The sequence below is a fragment of the Diachasma alloeum genome, unplaced genomic scaffold (genome assembly GCF_001412515.2).
Source record: "Diachasma alloeum isolate Michigan unplaced genomic scaffold, Dall2.0 Dall_scaffold_00307, whole genome shotgun sequence".
NCBI lineage: Eukaryota > Metazoa > Arthropoda > Insecta > Hymenoptera > Braconidae > Diachasma > Diachasma alloeum.
In genome coordinates this window covers 326,121-346,429 of record NW_021680446.1, presented here as the reverse complement: position 1 = coordinate 346,429, position 20,309 = coordinate 326,121, and the positions used below count along the sequence as shown (strand labels likewise).

General features: G+C 39.9%; 4 protein-coding genes and 1 pseudogene across 4 annotated transcripts; 3 read left to right on the top strand and 2 right to left on the bottom strand.

Annotated features, from left to right (window-relative positions):
* The first annotated feature begins 979 nt into the window (after positions 1–979).
* Positions 980–1,309, top strand: LOC107039713 (annotated as a pseudogene).
* A 1,236-nt stretch (positions 1,310–2,545) lies between these two features.
* On the bottom strand, positions 2,546–3,843 carry LOC107039739 (dynein light chain 4, axonemal). The gene is made up of 2 exons (XM_015259503.1): positions 3,476–3,843; positions 2,546–2,947 (listed from the first exon to the last, which is right to left on the bottom strand). The coding sequence occupies exons 1-2, from the start codon at positions 3,533–3,535 to the stop codon at positions 2,699–2,701; spliced, it is 309 nt and encodes a 102-aa protein (XP_015114989.1). The 5' UTR covers positions 3,536–3,843; the 3' UTR covers positions 2,546–2,698.
* Positions 3,844–4,792: 949 nt separating this feature from the next.
* On the top strand, positions 4,793–6,552 carry LOC107039804 (leucine-rich repeat-containing protein 15). Its single transcript, XM_015259616.2, has one exon. The coding sequence runs from the start codon at positions 4,838–4,840 to the stop codon at positions 5,984–5,986; it is 1,149 nt and encodes a 382-aa protein (XP_015115102.1). The 5' UTR covers positions 4,793–4,837; the 3' UTR covers positions 5,987–6,552.
* Positions 6,271–12,245, bottom strand: LOC107039803 (probable E3 ubiquitin-protein ligase MGRN1). The gene is made up of 6 exons (XM_015259615.1): positions 12,062–12,245; positions 11,879–11,972; positions 11,105–11,501; positions 8,700–9,288; positions 7,692–7,852; positions 6,271–7,386 (listed from the first exon to the last, which is right to left on the bottom strand). The coding sequence occupies exons 2-6, from the start codon at positions 11,964–11,966 to the stop codon at positions 6,939–6,941; spliced, it is 1,683 nt and encodes a 560-aa protein (XP_015115101.1). The 5' UTR covers positions 11,967–11,972; positions 12,062–12,245; the 3' UTR covers positions 6,271–6,938.
* A 105-nt stretch (positions 12,246–12,350) lies between these two features.
* Positions 12,351–19,331, top strand: LOC107039787 (inhibitor of nuclear factor kappa-B kinase subunit beta). Its single transcript, XM_015259590.1, has 9 exons — positions 12,351–12,508; positions 12,947–13,146; positions 14,622–14,998; positions 15,450–15,554; positions 15,615–15,750; positions 15,833–16,021; positions 17,047–17,261; positions 17,827–18,447; positions 19,118–19,331. Exons 1-9 carry the CDS (start codon positions 12,394–12,396, stop codon positions 19,176–19,178), a joined length of 2,019 nt encoding a protein of 672 aa, XP_015115076.1. The 5' UTR covers positions 12,351–12,393; the 3' UTR covers positions 19,179–19,331.
* The last annotated feature ends 978 nt before the right edge of the window (positions 19,332–20,309 follow it).

Genomic DNA, 20,309 nt, shown 5'->3' with positions numbered 1-20,309 from the left:
GTTTCTCTTTTTATTTTAGTTTAACAGTTCCATGCAATTGGATTTTCAACGATGCTTATGGTCTGTGAGTACAGATTGAAATGATGATGATGATGATGATAACAACAGTACCATTTTCACATTTTCATGGATGTATCCAAACCAAAAGTCCCTGCAGGGGCAGGGAGATTTTAAATATTATTAATGAATTTAATCGTGCATTTATTATGAATATATCTTGCAGCTGTGTTGACCATCTTGAAATCCAGTAGGGGCTGAGTTTATTGACAAGGGGATTTGGGTGTGAATCAAGGTTTTGTGCAAATTCATCAATGAGACGAGATATGAATTCACTGATGTATTCGATATTTGAGATATCGTGGAGGTGTTGGATTGGGGTGCTGCGATATTCGTTATTAATTACACGTAAAAATTTGTTTTGGGTAATTTGTAGTTTGGAGATGTGTGTGTCGGCCGCGTTGTGCCAGATTGGGGCGGCATGGGTCAAGATTGGTCTTATCAGAGCTTTATACAGCTTGAGTTTAATGTTTGTGGATAGAGCTTCTGATTTAAATAAATGAAAGAGCCTGCCCATAATGGCTTTAGCTTTTTGGTTTGTTTGGGCTATATGTTGAGTCCAGAGCAATTTTTTGTTTAACGTGAGACCTAGGTATTTCGCTGTGTTAGTAATGTTGATGAGGTTGTTAGAGAGGTAGAAGGATTTACGGTACATTTTTGAAGTCGGGAAGATGACACTCCGTTTTGGATTCGTTAACATTGATTTCGTCAAAATTGATTTTCCCTCTAAAAATGACAATCGCTGATGACGGAGGAAGTAACGAGGCAAAACGGGTTCGTGACCAGTGGTTGGGATCGGAAATTTTCCGGGCTATTCAGCGAGCCGTCATTCATCCCCTTAAACTCAGTCGTTCTCTCAAAAACGCGGAAAGAATGGAATCGTCATTGAGCCAACTTCTCATTGAATCATGAAAAATCCGTCATGGCAACCGGCGAGGTGAAGAAAGAGATAATTCCCCCGGTTTTCCACACCTATCCCGTCTGCAAGACCTCCGACATGCCCGAGGAGATGAAGCAGGAGGCCCTGGAGGTGTGCGTCACCGCCACTGAAAAATTTTCGGATGATTATAAGCACGCGGCGAAGATGATAAAAGACGACTTGGACAAGAAGTTTGGAGCGCCCTTCCAGGTAATCGTCGGCGAGTCCTACGGATTCTCCGTCATCTATCAGAGGAATACCATGATGCACATGTACACGGGGGGAAACATCGCTGTTTTGATCTTCAGAACTGTCGCTGGATTCAACAGTTAATGAATAAAATCATTTTTTCATTAAAAACCCACGTTCATTTTTTCGAAAGTGGAACGCGCAATTGAATATTGAATTAAAGGTCATTGTCATTAGTGAGAGTCAAGGGAAGAAAGAGATTTTTAAGGTGGCCCGTCTTTTGTTCTCCGACAAAATTTCCTCAACAAAATTTCCCCCCAAAATTTCCTCGTGCCATCTTTTCCTCGATCCTTTTTCCCCCCGACATTTTTTCCTCAAAAACGCTTAACTTGTGAGTGTAAGTAGTGGACATGACCGTTCAAATGTAACATTTTGTTCCCTTTCTGGGATATAATGAACGAGAGTGGCATTGTGATGAACACTGTTCTCGTGAGAAACTCATCGAAACTGTTGAAATTGGGAGAATTTGATCGTTACCTAGGTGTGATACGTGAGGATTATCCCCACTCATTACAATAGTCAACAAGCAAGAGAAAATCGATGATCCTCTCTCAACGCTATTAGCAGCTGTGGGAGAAATTTGTTTTGTTTGTTGATGTTTCCTTCCCCCACAATGAAGATTTTTATTAGAGGAATTGAATATTGAACAGTTTTTCCTTCTCCGTAAATAAATGAATTGCATGAATTGGCCGGAAATGAGAGGGGGAAAATTCGGGTTATCATGCGTTTTTCAGGAACAAATGTTGGGGAAAAAAAAGCCGAAGAAAAACTGGCACGAGGAAATTTCGGGGGGGAAATTTTGTCGGGGAAGAAAAGTCGTGGAATCATTTTTAAACATCAATCACATCGATTTATTCATCTTTTCTTCGTACATCAGTTTTGTTCGTCATTTCATTCCATTTATTTTAGTTTAAAAAATTAACTTAATTACTTTTTCATCTTCATGGTAAAAAGGGGATTCAGGGATATAACAAATTTCTCCACGTGGTTGCACTGTTGATAAGAATCTCCTTATGATTAATAGTGAATTTTCATCCTGAGATATTTTTTTTCTTATATTCTTATTGCAATTTCACTCGTCTGTTTTGTTTTGATCAAGTGAAGTGAAGAAATCACCCCATTTTTATGTTTTTCGTGATTTTTGAGAGAAGGAGTGGGGGGAGGGAATTGACTGATGGCTCATTGGATAGCCTGGAAAATCTCCGATCCCAAACCCTAGTCATGAACCCATTTTGCCTCTGTCATTATCTAAAACTTCGCAATTTTCATTTTAAGTGAAAAAAACGATTTTATCGATATTCTATCGATAGATGGGGCAAAATGGGTTCATGACCAGGGTTTGGAATCGCAAATTTTCCCGACTATCTAACGAAATGATTTTCACAGTTCCATCTCTCCAAATTCAGAAAATATTCACGTTTTTTCACTTCACTCGATCCTCCAATTGCAATTGTTGTTGTTTTTGGTGATTTTTCAAGCGGATTTCCATATGCAAATCGCCAAATTCCCCGCGCAGTACATGTACAGAAGATGTTTCAACTGATACGTTATCTCGAAGCCATAGCCCTCGCCGACGACAGTATGCCAGGAGGCCCCGAATTTTTTGTCCATCGTCTCCTTTATCATCCTTGAGACATTCTCGTAGTTGTCCGCATATTTTTCAGCTGCTGTTACGCACAATTCCATGGCTTCCTGCTTCATCTCATCTGTCATGTCACATTTCTGTTGATTATTCAAAATTTATGATGACTTTTTTTCAATGATTGCAGAGAATTTTAAAACAAATTCCATTTATTTGCGGAAAAACATTGTTTTTCAATTAGGGCATTCCTTAAAAATTACCAACAACCGCAAGTGATTAATGGTTGATGATAGACTCATTAGAAAACAAGGAAAATTCACCTGCCAAAGAAAAAACAATTGACTTCCTTCTAGCCTTTCAACATTTTAATTGCAAACAAATAATTATTTCACCCCAAATTAAATGTCTGCGATAATTGAAAAATCTCAAGTATCAGGACAATTATTATTGTAATTTGTGCAATGATTATCATTTCAATCAACTAATTTTCATTAACCATTATTCAATGTTGACAAATTGGTAATTATTATGTTGATCAACTTCTCGTAATGATCAACCATCGATTCAATTTTCCATCTAAAACGTGTTCTTGGATACGTGGGGTTGTTTACTGATCAATAAACCCCGAATATCCTCCGCGAATGCATAAAAAATTGACGGAAACTCACTCGACACAGGGGGTAGGTATGCAGGATCTTGACGACGTCGTCCTTCTTCACTTCCGTCATCGTCCACCCGAGTTGGAAAATCTCTCCGAGAAGAATTCAAGCACCAGGGCTGATCGAGTTTCTAATCACTGAGTCATATGGGTGGGGATGTTTTTGTTTGGGGGTGGCTGACACCCCTCTCAAGGTCCAGGGGATGAGGGTGAATAATTCGACGCATGCGTAAACCCCAGGACCCTCAGGGGTCAATCAACATAAATATCGAATTCAGTAGTGAAGTGCTCTTAGCTGAGTTTTCGAGGAATATCTCAAAATCTAAGGGAGATAGCGAAATTTTCGTGAATATCTTTTTTGAAGCTCTTAATGTGCTCTACCGAAAAGGTCATAACCGAAATTTAGTTATCTGTCTTGGATTGGGAGATATTCATTGAAAACTCATGAGCAGTCAAAATCGACTTAAGCCGTTTGATCACTTCGCTACTGAATTTACTCTAGAGAACTCCCAACAGTAGACATTAATGATTTCGATAGAGCCAATAAAAAGTAATGGTGGTTGACCGCTGACGGTAAATACATGAAAGAATTTTTTTTAGAATTTCGAATGGAGCGACTAGGCGCGCGAAGCGCCCTATGCCACCTAAATCTATCAAGATCTATTGTACTACTCACAATTCACAATTTGCTTACTGCTCTGATAGTATTTTTCTGCTTATTCGCTCCAAACATGTCTTTCTGCTGTGTAAAAATTTTGTTTAAATTCCTAAATAATGAACTTCTCATCTTATCTTATTCATTCCTCCTATAAAATGTTACTGCTGCTTTAAACCAAACAAAATAAATATCAAAGTGAGTCAATATTGAAGACCCACGATGCGTAATTAATGAATTACGTTTCCTTCTTTTTCTTACATCCAGCAAAAATTAAACATTTTTTTAGCCACAATAAATTATACTTTAGATTTATTTTTACTCTCTAAAATGGCGTGCTATCAATTACAAAGTCTTTACAGGAAGGCGTTTTTCCAGAAACGGATACGTCGTATCCGCTATCTAAAGTTAAGGCCTTTCAATTTTTTTCTCTTTCTCACATGTAGACTCCTCATACATTACATAAGTCAGTACTGCGGGAAAAAAAAGTTCCCGTAGGAAGAAATATAGTTGCGAATGCGCTGTACACATGACCAAATACTGCAACTCCCACGCAATCTCAAGTCATAATATACTGATAATTGAAGAGGGCAGAGTTGAGATCCCCTCGCAACTGATAACTGAACCGATATCTCAAATAACATTTCCATACATTTCCCTTCATCACTCCATCAGCCCCAATTTTCGTCTCCTCAGTACCAAGACAGCTCTGAAACAATGAAGCTCCTCATCGGACTGAATCTGATCATCCTCGTGTCATCGGTGTTCGAGGAAGGTGAAGTCTGCAGACGAGTTGACGACGATCTCCAAGTCTGCAGCAAGTCTGATACCCTGACTGGCTGCGTTGACGAGAACTCTCCGCCCAGAGGCGAATTAACATTGGAATTGGCTGACGAAAGTAAAACGACGATCGGTCGCCACGCGCTCAGCAACTTGTCCATCAGCAGTCTTTGGATCGAGGGTCCCTGGAGGAGGAAAGACGTGAAACCATCGCTGTCACTCCTGCCAGAATCCTTTGCTGGCCTGACAAGTCTGAAGAGACTATCGCTGCGCCGAGTCCTCATCAACTTCAACGATGGGAGTGCACTGGCTCCACTCGGATTACTGGAGAAGTTGGAAGTCGAAAGAAGCAACTTGACGGAAGTACCAAGGGACGTGCTGGCCTTTGTCCCAAATCTCAGAAGCCTTTCGCTCAGTAATAATCAGATCCGAGATGTTCGTCCGAACAGTTTCGCAGCTCTGAAGCATCTGGAGGTGCTAGACTTGACGGAGAATGGAATCACTGGTATTCGACCTGGCGCCTTCGAGACAGCTGACCTAGCTGCTGGTCTTCCTCGACTGCGAGAGCTACGCATGCCCTTCAACAGGATTGAGAGTATCCCCAAGGGAGTGTTTGAGAAGCTCAAGCGACTGAGGACGCTTGACATATCTGGCAACAAGATTGGAGTGATAACACCAGGTGCGTTTGGTCGACTGATTCTCGATGAGTTGACACTTGCTTCTAATGACATCGGAGTCATCGAGACTGAGACATTCAATGGGCTTTCGGCCCTTCGTCTGGTTCTCAACGCAAATCGCATTGTGGAACTGAAGCCCGGAGCTTTCAGGGGTTTTGTAACGGAAGTGTTGGATCTGTCGTTTAATAGATTGAGGCGAATTGGTGTTGATGATTTTGCGGGGTTCAGCACTGATTGCTTGAAATTGAGCTTCAATGATATTGGAATCGTTGACCGAGGGGCGCTGAATAATACGGTGGGGAAAAGACTTGAAATTTATGGGAATAAAGGGATTGCTGATTCGTTGAGGAAGGCTGATCTGGGTCTGTCGGAATCGGTGGAATTACTTTCGAAGGTGGCTTTGGAGTGAAGATAAATTTCGTTATAATCCATCAACTGCTGACATCATTTATCGAGCTTTCAGTTTGATCGATAGCACATCGACACCAGTGCCATTTGATATTCAGGGGAATCCCCGTTTCCAAACCCTCGTCATAACCTCATTTCGTCCCGTTTTTAACTTTCAGGTCAAAATTGTTCTTTTGAAGATTGCGACACAACTAAGGGGGCAAAATGGGCTTATGTCCAGTGTTCCGATCTGGAAATGTTAAAAATAACACCAAACACCAAAAAATAACACCAAATTTCAAGTAATATGTTGGCATTACATTTATTACCTCGATTTAAACAATTTGCTCAGCTCAGTTATTACCGACTAATTAAAAAAAACTACCCCCTAGTTACAATTTACATACAAATTGGACATTTAACGTTAATAATCTACACTTAAGCCTAGAATATTTCAATACGAATACTCAATACTCACTATTTCATCATTTTCGATATAAAAATTCTAAAATTAATCTGCACCTACATAAAAATTTATAATACAATTTCAATTTGTTCTGGAATATATGTTCAATTTATCAAGTCCAATAGCCAGTCATAATTTTATCCTCATTATTAATCAGAAGACTCCTAAATCTGTCATTTGCGTCATCAATCCATCAGCTGCCGTTATCAGCATTTATCGATTTTGAGGGTTAATCGACGGATCCTCGAGACCATTTCCATTCAATAGCCAGGGGAATCCCCGTTTCCAAGGCCTGGTCATAACCTCATTTCGTCCCGTTCCCAATCTTCAGGTGAAAATTATTCTTTCGAAGATTGCCAAGGAACTAACGGGGCAAAATGGGCTTATGACCAGGGTCTGGAGACGGACGTTTCTCCCCCTCCCCCCACACACCTCAATATTGATTCTGCATTTTCCGAATGAGGGGCGATTCGGACATTAAATTCGTGTAGACGTTTATCCGCCTTTGTCAATGGGAGTGACAATTCATATCCGTATCGCCCTCTGTCTCGGCATTGGGGATATCATCGTCAAGGTCAATGTCACAAATGCGATGATTGGAGTGATTGTCATTGGTGGTTGCTGAGTCCAAGAGGGGAGAGAGTTTCTCGGCCTCGCTGTCCTCATCCTGGCCCTGACCCTCGTAAACAGCCGGTTGTTTTTCATTCACCAATCGCAACATATCCCGGCCCTTGTGGCCAGTCTTATCGCGACAGTGACCTTGAACCTTGGCCCTGACCCCTGGGGATCTTCCGTGGAGATCCTTCTGCCCGAGTGGGCTCTCGTCTCTCGCCAGGAGGACGGACATACGGAATTCCGGGGTTGGACAGGGGGTGACGCCACCTGACCTTGATGACACACCAAGGTCACCCTCTTTCTGATTTGCGTGCTTCAGGACTGGTGTCCGCTCAGCTGATCTGATGGGGAAAATCTATTTTTGGAGATTGGGGGGGCAAAACGGGGCGCATTGAGCAGCTGGGGAGATTTTCGGTTCGAAACCCTGGTCCTAAACCTCTGGCGGTGCTTTTTTGTTTTCAAGGTCAACTCGAGGTCACATCTTGTTTTGCGAATATTTTGAGAACGAATGGGACAAAAAGGGTTTGTGACCAGTGTTTGGAAGCGGAAATTTTCTGGGCTACACGATGGGGTACTTTTCGACCCCCGATTTTTAGGTCGAATTTTTTGGCTCTTCAGGGGAGGATTCAGGTAAGTGCAAACGTACCTGTTAAGGACCTCGGCAGCCTGAATCGCACTGGCAGTGTCGGTGTCTGGAGTGTCAGGTGAGTCTGGGGGTAGAGCAGCTGTTCTGGGTGTATACGGGCCATTCAGGGCCTCGATCAGGGACACGGCCTCATAACCCGATGGAATATTCTCACAATTTCCCTGGAGCATAAAGAGATGAATTTATCGTTTTCCAGAGGCTCTAGCTCCTGTGGAGGCATTCAATTTAATTTAATTTAATTTCTCAATTTTAACAGAATTAAATTTTAATTTTCAAAACGAAAATTGGGAATTGTAAGGAAACTGCTGGAGCAAAATGGGTTAATAACTAGGGTTGAGGGATCGTGGTCGTGACTCGTTGGACAGTGCTATGGATTTTTTGGAAGAGATGAATTTATCGTTTTCCAGAGGTTCTAGCTCCTGTGGAGGCATATGTGATATGGTATTCTGATTTGAGTCATCTGTTATGAACTCTGAGAGAGCCTGATTCAGCGCCTGAGATATTCCAGAAGCTATTGAAATGTATGATAAATGTATGGGACATGAGATTCTGGTTGTGATTCAGGTGATAAAATTTCCAGAGTTTTTTTCAAGAAGCCAGTGTTATTTGTTGATGAGAGTTTCCAAGTCTGCGATAATCAAGTAGCTATTGAGATATTGTGACACAAGGTTCCAATTGCTAGTGTTATTTGTTGATAAAACATTCCAAGTCTGATGCACTCAAGTAGCTATCGAGCTATTTTGATACAAGATTATAATTCTGAGATAATCAAGAAGCTATTGATATGCATGTGATGAGAGTTTCTGATTGTGATTTATTGATTAAAGATTCTGATTTTGAGATGTTCAAGGGGCGGATGAGGGGCATATGGGTGGAGATTCAGGTGTTCCACAGGGTTTCCTGGGGATTTTATGTGGGTGAATGTTTCGGTTGATGGGAATTGCTTCCTGGGGGTCGATGGGCATTTGCCTGAAGCCTTGAATAAAGCTCAATTGAACAGACGATTACCTCAGGAAGTGGTGGGCTGGAAATGACCACTCCAGTCGCCTTCTGGAGTGCCCTGATCTGGAGGAGGGCTCGGAAGGGTGCCCTGCAGATGGGGCAGTTGTTCGCCTGATACCTCAAAGAATCCGCGCACCCGTAGCACAAGCAGAGGTGCCTGCACGGCAGGATCAGGGTGTCACGGACGTCGCACATGCAGATGACGCACTCGGAGCCGTTGTCCTCCGTGTCGTCGTCACTCCCCTGTTGCTTCGTGTTCTCCGTGTTTTTGTTCTCGATGCCGTAGATCTCCTGGAGGAGGTAGCAGAGACCGTCCACGTACAGCTTCTGCTTCAGGGCCTTCAGGATGTAGGAGCCGTCCGAGTGCTTCTCGACGACGGCTATCGTCGTGTGAGACTGACGCGGCTCGTCGGAACCCTCTTCTGCGACGCAGTGAATCGCTATTGGTATTATTTCGCGCTCAGTGTTGTAGATGAGGTCCTCCTCGTTGTAGAGGGTCGGGTCGAACACGTGGGAGGACTGGGTGAAGAGCTGGTTGGCGCCTTTCTTGTAGTGGAAGGTCTCGGAATTCATTGATGGGTCTCGGGGTGTGTACCTGAGGGGAGGGGTCTTTAGTTGGGTATAGTAGGGGGGGGGGCTGCCGCCCCTTCCTTCACTCATCGGATTTTTTCCCTAGATGTCTCAAAATTTCCCTAGGCTCAAAAAAATTGTGGAAATTCATACTGCGGAATTTTGAGAACACGGATTTCTAGAGGAAGGGAAAGTCAGTGACACATTTTGAGGCATCCTATTTTTTCCCCTAGACGTCTCACAATTTCCCTAGGCTCAACAAAATTATGGAGATTCATGTTTCGGAATTTTGAGAACAAGGACTTCTGGAGAAATGGAGGAAAAATATTCTAGAGAAATGAAAGATCAGGGAAAAAAATTTGAGGGATCCTACTTTTTCCACTAGATGTCTCAAAATTTCCCTAGGCTCAAAAAAATTGTGGAAATTCATACTGCGGAATTTTGAGAACACGGATTTCTAGAGGAAGGGAAAGTCAGTGACACATTTTGAGGCATCCTATTTTTTCCCCTAGACGTCTCATAATTTCCCTAGGCTCAACAAAATTATGGAGATTCATGTTTCGGAATTTTGAGAACAAGGACTTCTGGAGAAATGGAGGAAAAATATTCTAGAGAAATGAAAGATCAGGGAAAAAAATTTGAGGGATCCTACTTTTTCCACTAGATGTCTCAAAATTTCCCTAGGCTCAAAAAAATTGTGGAAATTCATACTGCGGAATTTTGAAAACCCGGATTTCTAGAGGAAGGGAAAGTCAGTGACACATTTTGAGGCATCCTATTTTTTCCCCTAGGCGTCTCATAATTTCCCTAGGCTCAACAAAATTATGGAGATTCATGTTTCGGAATTTTGAGAACAAGGACTTCTGGAGAAATGGAGGAAAAATATTCTAGAGAAATGAAAGATCAGGGAAAAAAATTTGAAGGATCCTACTTTTTCCGCTAGATGTCTTAAAATTTCCCCAGACTTGAAAAAAATTATGGAGATTCCTATTTCGAAATTTTGAGGACAAGGATTTCTAGAGAAATGAAAGATCAGGGAAAAAAATTTGAAGGATCCTACTTTTTCCGCTAGATGTCTTAAAATTTCCCCAGACTCAAAAAAATTGGGGAGACTCTTATTTCGGGATTTTGAGAGTATGGATTTCTAGAGGAAGGAAAGAACAGAGAAAAGTTTAAGGGATCCAACTTTTTCCTCTAGATGTCTCAAAATTTCCCCAGGGTCAAAAAAATTATGGAGATTCCTATTTCGAAATTTTGAGGGCAAGGATTTCTAGAGAAATGAAGAAAAATTTTTTTTTCTAGAAAAATGAAAAATTAAGGAAAAAAATTTGAGGTCCTACTTTTTCCCCTAAATGTCTCAAAATTTCCCCAGACTTGAAAAAAATTATGGAGATTCATATTTCAGAATTTCGAGAACTTGAATTCCTAGAGGAATAAAAAATCAGAAATTTTGAGAACCAGAGGACGTTCTCTTTTTCCCCTATGAATACCTCAAAATTCCCCTAGAATCTAAAAAAATTTAAAACTTGATATTCTTTCCACTTGGAGGAACAATTCCTGAAAGAAGGAAGCATTCGAGAGAAAAATGAGGGGTATACAATTTGTCCCTAGACATTGAAAAATTCCCTAGGCTCAAATAAATTGGAAAAAATCAGTTACCCAAACATGGGTAAAAAAAACTGAAAACCAAAATTAGTATAAAATAGGGTAATCCTGTCCCTAGACAATTAAAAAATTCCCTAGCCCCAAGAAATCTTGAGAACCCATGATCCAATTTCGAAAAAAAATCCAGAAAAATGGACAATATAAAAGACAATCACTAGAACTGGAGAGAGACTTACGTGACGCCCTTGGTGGTGACCTCCTCGGTGCAGAAGTAATAAATAGTTATTGCACATCTTACATCACAGTCGAAGGTGAACTCGATGTTGAATTTAGTTGATTTCTTATCAACATCGTTCTCGCCAAAATGTTTGATAGCGTTGATGGTGTCATTGGACTCTGAAGACGTTGGATGCTGGTCCGAGCTCCTTGTCAACCTGAGGGACTCTTTCCTGATGTTCACGAGACTCTTCAGGGTCTTCGTGGGATCGTTCCCCTGTGGTGGGGGATAGGGGAATGGGGTGGGACGACTCCCCAAGAAATTCAGGTCGGCGTTTTCACCGAAGAGGTAGGCCTCGGGCTGAGGCGTGTCAAAACGTTCTCCACCCATGATGAAGTGACTTCCAAAGTAACTTCCTGGAGATTTTTTTTCAAGTGAAATTTTAGAAAAAATCGGATGATGGATGATTATTTGCGATATCTCAAGAACCGGAAGTGATAGAGGCTCGAAAAATGTCTGAATCGAAAGCCCGGAAAATTTCCGTCTCCAAGCCCTGATCATGAACCTGAATCCCCCAAAAACCAATTTCTAGGGTCAAAAACGTTTTTCTTCGATACCTCGAGACCCTGAAGAGATAAACAAGTCGTCATATTGTGTTTTCCACCTGAAAGTTCCCTGGCTATCCAACGAGCTCAATTTCAATCCTCTCCCCCCATTTTTTCTAGCCACCGATTTTTCCCCTAGATATTTCAAAATTTCCCTAGCTCCAAAAAATCAAGAAAAATTATATTACCTGATCGCGGGGGGTACTTGTAGGCATGGTTGGAGACAATGTCCACCTCTTCCACCCCAGCATTCTGTCTGCTCGTCAGCGATCCCATTTTCCCCTAGAAAACGCAAAAAAAAACTAGGGCCCTGTCAATGTCCTTGAGGACGTTTGGAGACGTCTGACTGACAGCTTGAGGTCTTCACGCACGTAAATAAATACCAAGTTACACCCTCCACCGTTTTTGTCACTATAAAATACCCGAAAATCACTAGGATCCTAAAAAAAATCCCCAAAAACTGTTTTTAATGCGAAAAATTTCGAAAATTCGGGGGGAAAATCACTTTTTTTGGCCAGTTGACGTGTTTTTATGGGTCCAGGCGATCAGCTGGACGACTTCTACTGCATTACTGCCTCCTGCCCTCCCATTGGTCCATTTTCTGACACCGAGTCGCCATCTTGTGGCTAATTATAGAATTCCTGGAATCATTCGGTTGTTTTGCTTGCTGTCTCGGCTCTCCCTTCGTCATCCCAGTGGAAATATGGAAAATTCCGGTGACAGGGACACCGGAGTGTGGTCCAGGGTCAAGGCCCTAGGGAGTGGTGCCTTCGGAGTTGTTGAACTTTGGAGAAATGCGGATAATGGGGAAACAAGAGGTGAGCATTTGCTTCATTTCCGAGGTCAAGTTTTTTTTTTTTTGACCAGGTTTTTGGGTTAAGATTGTTCGTACGGTATTTATTTTTTTTCTCGGTAATTGTTGATGTTTGTTGGTATTTTATATCATATCGCTGATGGTGGTATGATTTCTTTAGGGGAAGAGTAACTTTTGTGGAGGAAAAGTAATTTTTCCGTGTTTTACAAAGATTTGCGATTTTTTTTTTCAGAAGTAATTTCTAAAAATAATTTTTTTATTGTTGATAAAATTTTTTTTTCATTCAATGCAAACATTTTGTCATGATTTTTTAAACTGGGAAATGTTTTTCTTCTTTTTAAAAATGAGAAAAAAAATTTGTTTTTCTTGCGGAGAAAAAAAAATTCTGATTTTTTGAAAATAATTTTTCAATTTTTATTCGCATGGCAATTACACTTTGCAGCAATTAAAAAATGTCAATTGGACGTATCAAAAATGTCACCAAGACAGATTGAAAGATGGAACGAGGAGGTGGAGTTCATGAATCGAATTAATCACCCAAACATCGTAGGAACTAGAAAAATTCCCATCGGGGTGATGAATCCGAATTCACGACTGCCAGTGCTTTGCATGGAGTACTGCAGAAAGGGTGACCTGAGAGATGTAAATAATTTATTTTATCCTCCTAATTTTGAAAATTGGGATTTCGAATCTGAAGAGATGGGGCATTGGGAGTATTTTCATTAGAAAGTCAGAGAAATTTCAGCTGGAAAACTCAGTATGACGATTCGTCTACCTCCTCAGGTTCTTGAGTTATGAGCAAAAAATGCTTCTATGACACTGCCTTCGTCCATTTCATTTTTCCCCTAGATACATAAAAAATTTTCTGGGCCACAAAATTTACCGCATCTTGAAAAGATGAATCTGTCAATGAAAAAAATTTATAATTCGAAGAATCTCCATTTTTCCCTAGAAATCTCAAAATTCCCCTAGCCTCAACAATCCCAAAAATTGAGACCATCTTGAGAAGCTGCATGTGCTACGAAAAAACTGCAATCCGGTGGAAATCAATTTTTCCCCTAGAAATATCAAAATATCAATTCCCCTAGATTTATCGAAATTCCCCTAGCCAAAATAATCCTAATCTGATTTGTTCTCTTGAGAAGATGAAACTTCAATTTTTTTTAAAACTGCAATTCTGGAGATCTTCTATTTTTCCCCTAGACATATCAAAATTTTCCTAGATATCCCAAAATTTCCCTAGTCCTTAAAAAATCGAAATTGCCACGACCTGATTTCAAACAGACAATCCTCACTAGTAACAAAAACTAGAGTCATTCCGAATTTTTCTTCTAGATATCTGGAAATTTCCCTAGATTCCCTAGACCTGGAAAATCAGGTCCGAAATTTCCTTTGCTTGTATCACAAGTGCCTGAAGAGCTCCAACAATCCTCCATTTCCACAAAAATTATTGTCTTTGAAATTCTGAAGATATCCCATTTTCCCCTCGACATCTCAAAATTTCCGTAGATATCCCAAAATTTCCCTAGTCCTTAAAAAATCGAAATTGCCACGACCTGATCTCAAACAGACAATCCTCACTAGTAACAAAAACTAGAGTCATTCCGAATTTTTCTCCTAGATATCTGGAAACTTCCCTAGATTCCCTAGACCTGGAAAATCAGGTCCGAAATTTCCTTTCCTTGTATCACAAGTGCCTGAAGAGCTCCAATAATCCTCCATTTCCACAAAAATTATTGTCTTTGAAATTCTGAAGATATCCCATTTTCCCCTCGACATCTCAAAATTTCCGTAGATATCCCAAAATTTCCCTAGTCCTTAAAAAATCGAAATTGGTACGACCTGATCTCAAACAGACAATCCTCACTAGTAACAACAACTAGAGTAATTCCGAATTTTTCTCCTAGATATCTGGAAATTTCCCTAGATTCCCTAGACCTGGAAAATCAGGTCCGAAATTTCCTTTGCTTGTATCACGAGTGCCTGAAGAGCTCCAAAAATTCTCTATTTCCAAAAAAAAATCTCCCTGACTTTGTGATGAGACTCCCCTGAACTCCCTAATCTCGTCAGGTTCTCGACCTGAAATTCCGGAATGGAGGAATTCCCTATAATTTCAGGTCTTGATCAGACCTGAAAACTTTTGGGGCCTGAACGAAACAGAGGCCCTGAGGAGCATGAGGGACATATCCTCCGCCGTGGAGTACCTCCACCACAACGGCATCACCCACCGCGACCTGAAGCCCCAGAACATCGTGATTCAGGACGGCAGATCAGGCACCATCTACAAATTAATAGATTTGGGATATGCCAAGGAAATGGGCGAGGCCAGTGCTGCCGCATCCATTGTCGGAACCCTGAATTACGTTGCACCAGAGCTCTTCTGGAAAGGCACCTACAGCTCCTCCGTGGACTACTGGAGCCTGGGGATTTTATTCTATGAAATCCTGACGGGTACGAGACCATTTTTACCCAACATGGCGGTCAGCAAAAATTGGTACCTGATTTTTTCTAGTACTTGAAGAGTTCATAATGTAGTTCATCATGTTGTCCGTGACGATTATCGGCGATATCTCTTAAACTACTGTAGATAGAAAATTAAAACACATCGCATTCGAAAGCTGGGAAAATTGGCGATCCAAAAACCTCGTTATAAACCCATTTTGCCCCGTTCATCGATGAGATATCGATCAAATTAGTTATTGCATTCAAAAACGAAACTTTGAGATTTTAAATTAACTACTGGGGCAAAATGGGTTCATGACCAGTGGTTGGAATAGGAAATTTTCCCGCCTTTTCAGTGACACTATTTTCATCCCCCTACCCCCACCCCTTCCCCCCAAAAAATCCCATTTTCAAATTTTTATTTTCTCATGTTATTTTCATAGCTCAAAATGCCTTAAAAATCACAAAAAAAATGCAAATAATTTTTTTTTGTTGTGTTGCAGGCTAGGTCACATTAAGAATAAGAAGCCTGAGCACATTTCAGCCCGGGAGGTAAACGGAAAAGTCGAGTTTTCCTCCAAAATCGAGGATCCCAGCAATGTATCCCAGTAAGTTTAAAAAAATCCCCTGAAATGAACTATTCAAAATTCTCATAAAATGATTTTCAGGTGCTTGAGGGAGGCCTTGACCCCCTGGTTTCGCCTAGTCCTCCAGTGGCAGCCCTCGACCCGTGGAAAAATAGTGGAGAACGGAAGATCGTCCGTTGGAGTTTTTCATTTTCTCAAGACAATTTTCACGAAAAAAGTACATCTCAAACACGAAAAAATCACTCACTATTTCATCACCTCTAAAATCTTGAAAACGATTTTTTTTGTTTGATGTACAGGTCCTGCATTTATTCTTCGTATCGACGTACAAGAGGGATAGCTACCTCATCGAGAACATCACAAGAGTTCGGGAAGTGGGGAAAATTATTTCTGAACGAGAGAAAATTGGAGTTGATGAGCAACTGCTCGTTTCGTCAGGAGGAAAATTGCTTGACGCTCCTGAGGGAAAAATCCTGGATTTTCTAGAAGTAATTTTATTCATGTTGATGTTATGTCCGGAGAAATTATCAGCGTCGGAGGACTATCTTTTCAATTGTTTTATTAAAAAGAAAGCTAAAATTATTAAAATTTGACTTTTCATTAAAATATTTAACTGCAGTTCGATTTCGACAGGAAATATTCGAAAGAAAGGAATTTTGTTTAGGGATAGGAGTTAAGTTGGGAATATTCACGATTCAATCTTTAATTCAATTTAATTTAATTCAATTTCTCAATTTTAACAAAATTAAATTTTCATTGTCAAAACGAAAATTGGGAATTGTAAGGAAACTGCTGGAGCAAAATGGGTTAATAACTAGGGTTGAGGGATCGTGGTCGTGACTCGTTGGACAGTGCTATGGACCTTTTGGAAGAGATGAATTTATCGTTTTCCAGAGGTTCTAGCTCCTGTGGAGGCATATGTGATATGGTATTCTGATTTGATTCATCTGTTATGAACTCTGAGAGAGCCTGATTCAGCGCCTGAGATATTCCAGAAGCTATTGAAATGTATGATAAATGTATGGGACATGAGATTCAGGTTGTGATTCAGGTGATAAAATTTCCAGAGTTTTTTTCAAGAAGCCAGTGTTATTTGTTGATGAGAGTTTCCAAGTCTGCGATAATCAAGTAGCTATTGAGATATTGTGACACAAGGTTCCAATTGCTAGTGTTATTTGTTGATAAAACATTCCAAGTCTGATGCACTCAAGTAGCTATCGAGCTATTTTGATACAAGATTATAATTCTGAGATAATCAAGAAGCTATTGATATGCATGTGATGAGAGTTTCTGATTGTGATTTATTGATTAAAGATTCTGATTTTGAGATGTTCAAGGGGCGGATGAGGGGCATATGGGTGGAGATTCAGGTGTTCCACAGGGTTTCCTGGGGATTTTATGTGGGTGAATGTTTCTGTTGTTGGGGATCGCTTCGTGGGGGTCGATGGACATTCGTCTGAAGCCTTCGATAGAGTTGAATTCAAGATAATGGAGAGGTCTGGGGTTTTTTCAGGAAGGTGACGAAGTCATCGTCTTCGAGAGGGAGAAACTCCTGGTGGGGACCCCTCAGGATGCAGTTCTACCTCGAGATGTCCAGAGGATGGCTGAGGGAGGCCTGAAGACTTGTGATTATCACACCTTGAGGAGGTACTATGGGGCTACTGTGCTCTTCATGAAGCAGCAGGTGGAGCTCTACAAGGGGTATCTCATCGCTTTGAGTATTAAAATGTTAGCAGTCCTATTTTTAGTATTGAATTAAGAAAATGATAACTATCGTATATCATTCATCGTTTTGTAAATTAAATTATATTTCTTCTTTAATCAATTGTGTTTGTGCGTCCCAGAATAGGAGGCAAGGACGCTGAGGCCGGATAGAGGGTTGAATAAATAGACACGAAGACTGACGAATTATCATAGTCACAAACTATGATTTAATCACTACAACAAGTTAACTAATACAAAAGATTATTCCCGTCGAGACTCGATATAATTTTACATCCTGATAATCCAGACAGATCCAGTCCGCAACAGTGTTAGATTTCTTGTGAAAATTCTTGGATAAATCAAAACAACGATTATTACTATCGCCTTCATCTTCAATTTTTAAAGCCATCATACAATGAATTCAGAACATTTTTAGTTTTCATGGGACAACTGATTTTTTCAAAAATTCGAAAATTCTGAAAATTAATATTCGAATTAAATTTTAATTGATGTCGATGGATAGCCCAAAAAAATCCAAAACCTCCATTCGTAGGAAAAATAAAAACTCCCTGGAATTTCTGTTTTTCAGAGACTTAATCAACACGAATTTCACAACTCTCTCCCAGAAAATTGAGAAAATTCTCTCAGACTCATTCCTCCTCCACCAGTCCCTCCAGGAGGTCTTCCCACCCCCAGAGGATAACGTGAGACCCCCCCAGAGGCTCCAGAACTGCCACCAGAAGGATCTCCACAAGAGGATCTCGAATTTTCTGTCGAGTGCTCGAGGCATGAAAAACGAATTTCAAAATCTCTCTGAACAGAAGGACAACTGGACCGAGAAGTTCTCGTCGTCAGTGGACTCCTCGAGACTGTCTGGTGTCCTCGAAGAAGCTGTTGACGTATTGATGGAGTTCTTACCGTCGGAGCAGAATAAAGTGAGGAAGCCCAAGAGGATGATCGAGATTTATTTCAAGTTCCTGCAGGTGAGGCACGAGATGTTGAGCTGTGAGGGGCTGAGGGACATTGGGGAGCACTTCCTGGGGCTCGAGAGGGAGATGGTGAAACTGGAGAGGGCCCTGGAGTCTTTTCAGATGATCCTGGGGCAGTGCCAGAGGGATCTGCAGGCGGCTAGCCAGGGGGTGGGGGTGGCCAGGGCCGGTGGAGGCGGTGGGGATGATCTTGTAAGGGACAACATCGTGCTGGGACACTTGTGAGTAGTTTATTCGGCGAAATTTTTGGGTGGAGCTATGCCTGATTAAGCGGATGTGACAAACAACATCGATTTTTCAATCCTCTCTGTTATAAAAATTAATTTTTCAGGAAAATAATGTCTATTGATTATTTTTTTAATTATAAAATGCAGTATCTAATCTAACTAATCTATTTTTTAATCTTTTTCGTTATGAAAATTCATTGATTTGTTCAGAAATGTGGAATAATTTTTCTACGAAAAAAATTATTCCCGTCGTTAAAAAAATTGAAAAAATATTTTGATATTCTCAGTGGGTCAGGAAAGCACTAATGATTATTTCAAAAATTATAAAATACACTATTTAATCTAACTAATCTATTTTTTAATGTTTTCTGTTATGAAAATTCATTGATTTACTCAGGAAAATAATTTGGAATAGTTTTTTTCGTAAAAAAAATACTCCTGTGGTTACAAAAAATGAAAAAAATATTTTGATGTTCTCAGTAGCTTAAGAAATTGGTAATGATTATTTTAAAACGTATTTTGATGCGAAAATTATTTGGGAAGTCCAGCATTTTTATGAAATCTCATTCTTTAATCCGTTTTTCATACTCAAAAATGTCTAAAAAACAACCGGGAATTATCTAAAATCAGTTATAATATTCATGAAAATATTTTTTTATTTCAGAATAAATGGACTTTTGACTGAAATGGAGGACATCAAAGCCAAACTAGGCTCCTTGGACTAGATAAAACTCCCCAGAACCCAGAAAACCATGTGATTCGATAGAGATATATTAATTGTTGTAATTTCATAGTTTACAAGAGTCAATTAATGCATTTCTATTTTTATAATTAATTTTTTTAAAGAAATGTGAAAATAAAGTGATTTTTGAAATTAATCAGTTACGAGGAACGTAATGTCTCACTCCCCACTTCATGTTGCCCAGTTTGTCTGTCTTCACGAAGGTGAAAATTGGTCCTGGAGAGGGTCTCCGACGTTTCCCTAGTGAAACAACATTTTTAATTAATTTTCAAACACTTAAAAAAAATTTTAATCAATAATTAAATCGAAAAACTCGTTTTTTATCGTTGGAAATTTATTCTTACCTTCAGAAGTGTTGGCCATCATCAAGATCATCAGGAATATCATAAACACGATTTGTAATACCTGAAAAAGAAATTGTTAATTATAAAAATTTGTAATTAAACAGTGAAATGTGAAAAATTAGAGAACTTGGGAATTCTTCAGTATTATTTTTGCATTTATCTCGACGCTGAGGAGTTTTAGGAGAAAATGTCACGGAACACTTTTTGTAGAGAATTAAATTCCCCACAAAAAGTATCTTATGCCATTTTTCTCTAGGACCACTCCTTGAGGAGATAAACGAAGAATAAAGATGTATGAAAACTAAAATTTTATTTTACAAAGAAAAATCGTTGTTAATCACTACTAATTGAGTAATTAAAAATGATTAATTGATAATTATCAATTCTTGTAGTCAATGGAATTCTCAAAGAAAAACGTCTCACAGCATTTGCTCTTGAGACACAAGAATCAAAACAATTTCTCATAAACTGTAATTATAAAAAAATTATAACAATTACTTTGATCATTGTCGACAATTCTGCACGCGTCTCTCCAATCTGCGACTACACTGACCATTTTCCCACCTCCCAGCTCTCATCGAATCCATCACAGATGACTGAACATCTCTCCACAACTTTCTTCCAAAGATTCAATAAAAAAATTGGAAAAGGGAATTCTAAAAACACTTGAAAAATAAATAAAAAACGAAACAAGCCACTAGATCCACTAAAAAATGACCTCAATCGATATCCCAGGAAATATTCCATCAACTAACCCAAGAAAACAACCC

Coding starts and splice junctions, on each gene's coding strand:
- LOC107039739 (XM_015259503.1), bottom strand. CDS start 3,535: ATGACGGAAGTGAAGAAGGACGACGTCGTCAAGATCCTGCATACCTAC. Junction 2,948..3,475: donor ATACCTACCCCCTGTGTCGA/GTGAGTTTCCGT, acceptor AATAATCAACAG/AAATGTGACATGACAGATGA.
- LOC107039804 (XM_015259616.2), top strand. CDS start 4,838: ATGAAGCTCCTCATCGGACTGAATCTGATCATCCTCGTGTCATCGGTG.
- LOC107039803 (XM_015259615.1), bottom strand. CDS start 11,966: ATGGGATCGCTGACGAGCAGACAGAATGCTGGGGTGGAAGAGGTGGAC. Junction 9,289..11,104: donor GTCACCACCAAGGGCGTCAC/GTAAGTCTCTCT, acceptor CCCTCCCCTCAG/GTACACACCCCGAGACCCAT. Junction 7,853..8,699: donor CCAGCCCACCACTTCCTGAG/GTAATCGTCTGT, acceptor TTTATGCTCCAG/GGAAATTGTGAGAATATTCC.
- LOC107039787 (XM_015259590.1), top strand. CDS start 12,394: ATGGAAAATTCCGGTGACAGGGACACCGGAGTGTGGTCCAGGGTCAAG. Junction 15,555..15,614: donor GATCCCAGCAATGTATCCCA/GTAAGTTTAAAA, acceptor AATGATTTTCAG/GTGCTTGAGGGAGGCCTTGA. Junction 15,751..15,832: donor AGACAATTTTCACGAAAAAA/GTACATCTCAAA, acceptor TTTGATGTACAG/GTCCTGCATTTATTCTTCGT.